The sequence below is a fragment of the Seriola lalandi genome, unplaced genomic scaffold, assembly GCF_002814215.2.
Source record: "Seriola lalandi dorsalis isolate HSWRI2012SDOR001 ecotype SW California unplaced genomic scaffold, Sedor1 jcf7180002054638, whole genome shotgun sequence".
Classification (NCBI taxonomy): domain Eukaryota; kingdom Metazoa; phylum Chordata; class Actinopteri; order Carangiformes; family Carangidae; genus Seriola; species Seriola lalandi.
In genome coordinates this window covers 6,686-8,040 of record NW_019525191.1, presented here as the reverse complement: position 1 = coordinate 8,040, position 1,355 = coordinate 6,686, and the positions used below count along the sequence as shown (strand labels likewise).

At 41.0% G+C, this 1,355-nt stretch overlaps 1 protein-coding gene across 1 annotated transcript in view; it reads right to left on the bottom strand.

Annotated features, from left to right (window-relative positions):
* Positions 1–1,349, bottom strand: part of tmed6 (transmembrane p24 trafficking protein 6) — a 10,211-nt gene extending 8,862 nt beyond the window's left edge. Inside the window, exon 1 of the mRNA XM_023420384.2 lies at positions 393–1,349. Coding sequence (XP_023276152.1) covers positions 393–605 — 213 coding nt within the window. The 5' untranslated portion in view covers positions 606–1,349. The remainder of the gene's footprint in view (positions 1–392) is intronic.
* Positions 1,350–1,355: the final 6 nt, after the last annotated feature.

The window sequence follows — 1,355 nt, the reverse complement described above, 5'->3', positions numbered from 1 at the left end:
GGACTGAGGCTTTGATACTTTCACAGTATTAATATAGAAGCTAGAGCTGATCTATAATCACACTACACATGGACACAGACCTTTGAACATGGATAATAACTTACCACATGTTAATATATATAATGTTTTACATATAAAAACTGCTGAAAAAATAACTTATATGAGAAGTTAAGGGGCCTGAAAACTTATTTTCTATACGAACACGAATTTTGTCTGAACAGTTTCAATTATTTCTTATGAGAGATTTTCTGAGTGAAAGTGGGAAACACTTTGTAACGGATATTAACTGTTAAGAGTGTGATACTTTTTCTAAACGACGTGAACAGTGAACATAGAGAAGTCTGCTCGCGCTGTAGAGAGAAACGTGTGGCGGCCTCAGCGCTTCATCTTACCATGAAGCTCAGGTAGAACCTCTCGCCGCGGTGAGCAAAGTGCCAGAAACACTCCAACCCAGAAGCAGGAAGCACCACAGAGAAGTCGTACTGGTCGGCGCCCCAGAACAGCTGCTGGTCCGTCATGCTGGGGTGGGGGTTCGTCAGGGGCCCGCCGCGAACCGGACCCCAAAAAACAAGAGCAAGAAACAAGCAGAGAATCCTGGACGACATGTCTGATGAGAATGAAAGGTGTGAGGAGTGTGTGTGTGTGTGTGAGTGTGTGTGGAGAGATCAGAAATGATTAACTGGGAGCTGTCAGTGGGAAAACTGTGCTGCCTTCACAGGTGGAGTCAGCGCTGATAGAGAGGAATACCTGTCCACGCCTCAGAGGGACTGAAGACAGACATTACTGTGGTACTTCTTGTGTCGGTGGATCTTTAATGTGATATTTTCCTGTGCTCCTTATGTGGCACTAGACTTGTGTAGTATTTTGTAACATTTACTGCAAGATTAAACAGCAGGAACACAGATTCTGTGGTATATATGTCCCCTAAACGCCTCACAGAAAGACTATCGGTAGATGCTATAATTTACAGATGTCTCCTAAACGCCTCACATGCAGACTAATGGAAGACACTACAATTTTAATGTCCCTTAAACACCTCACATATTATCTGTAGACGCTATAATTTACAGGTGTCCCCTGAACGCCTCACATGCAGACTTTCAGAAGTCACTATCAGTGATTTAACTTGTTACCAGAGGAATATTGTCTGATCAAATCAATGTAATTTTCTTTTTTAAACGCCACTGATAAAAAAAAGATAATTAGCCTAAATCATAATTAAAATCACAGGTTTATTGTGGGTTATTTGGGTGTGAATTAAATAAGGCACATTCACATCATATTTTAAACATCCAAACAGGAAATAAAAACAGGTACAAAAATAATTAAGACTTGACTTCTGAGCGGGTTTGACA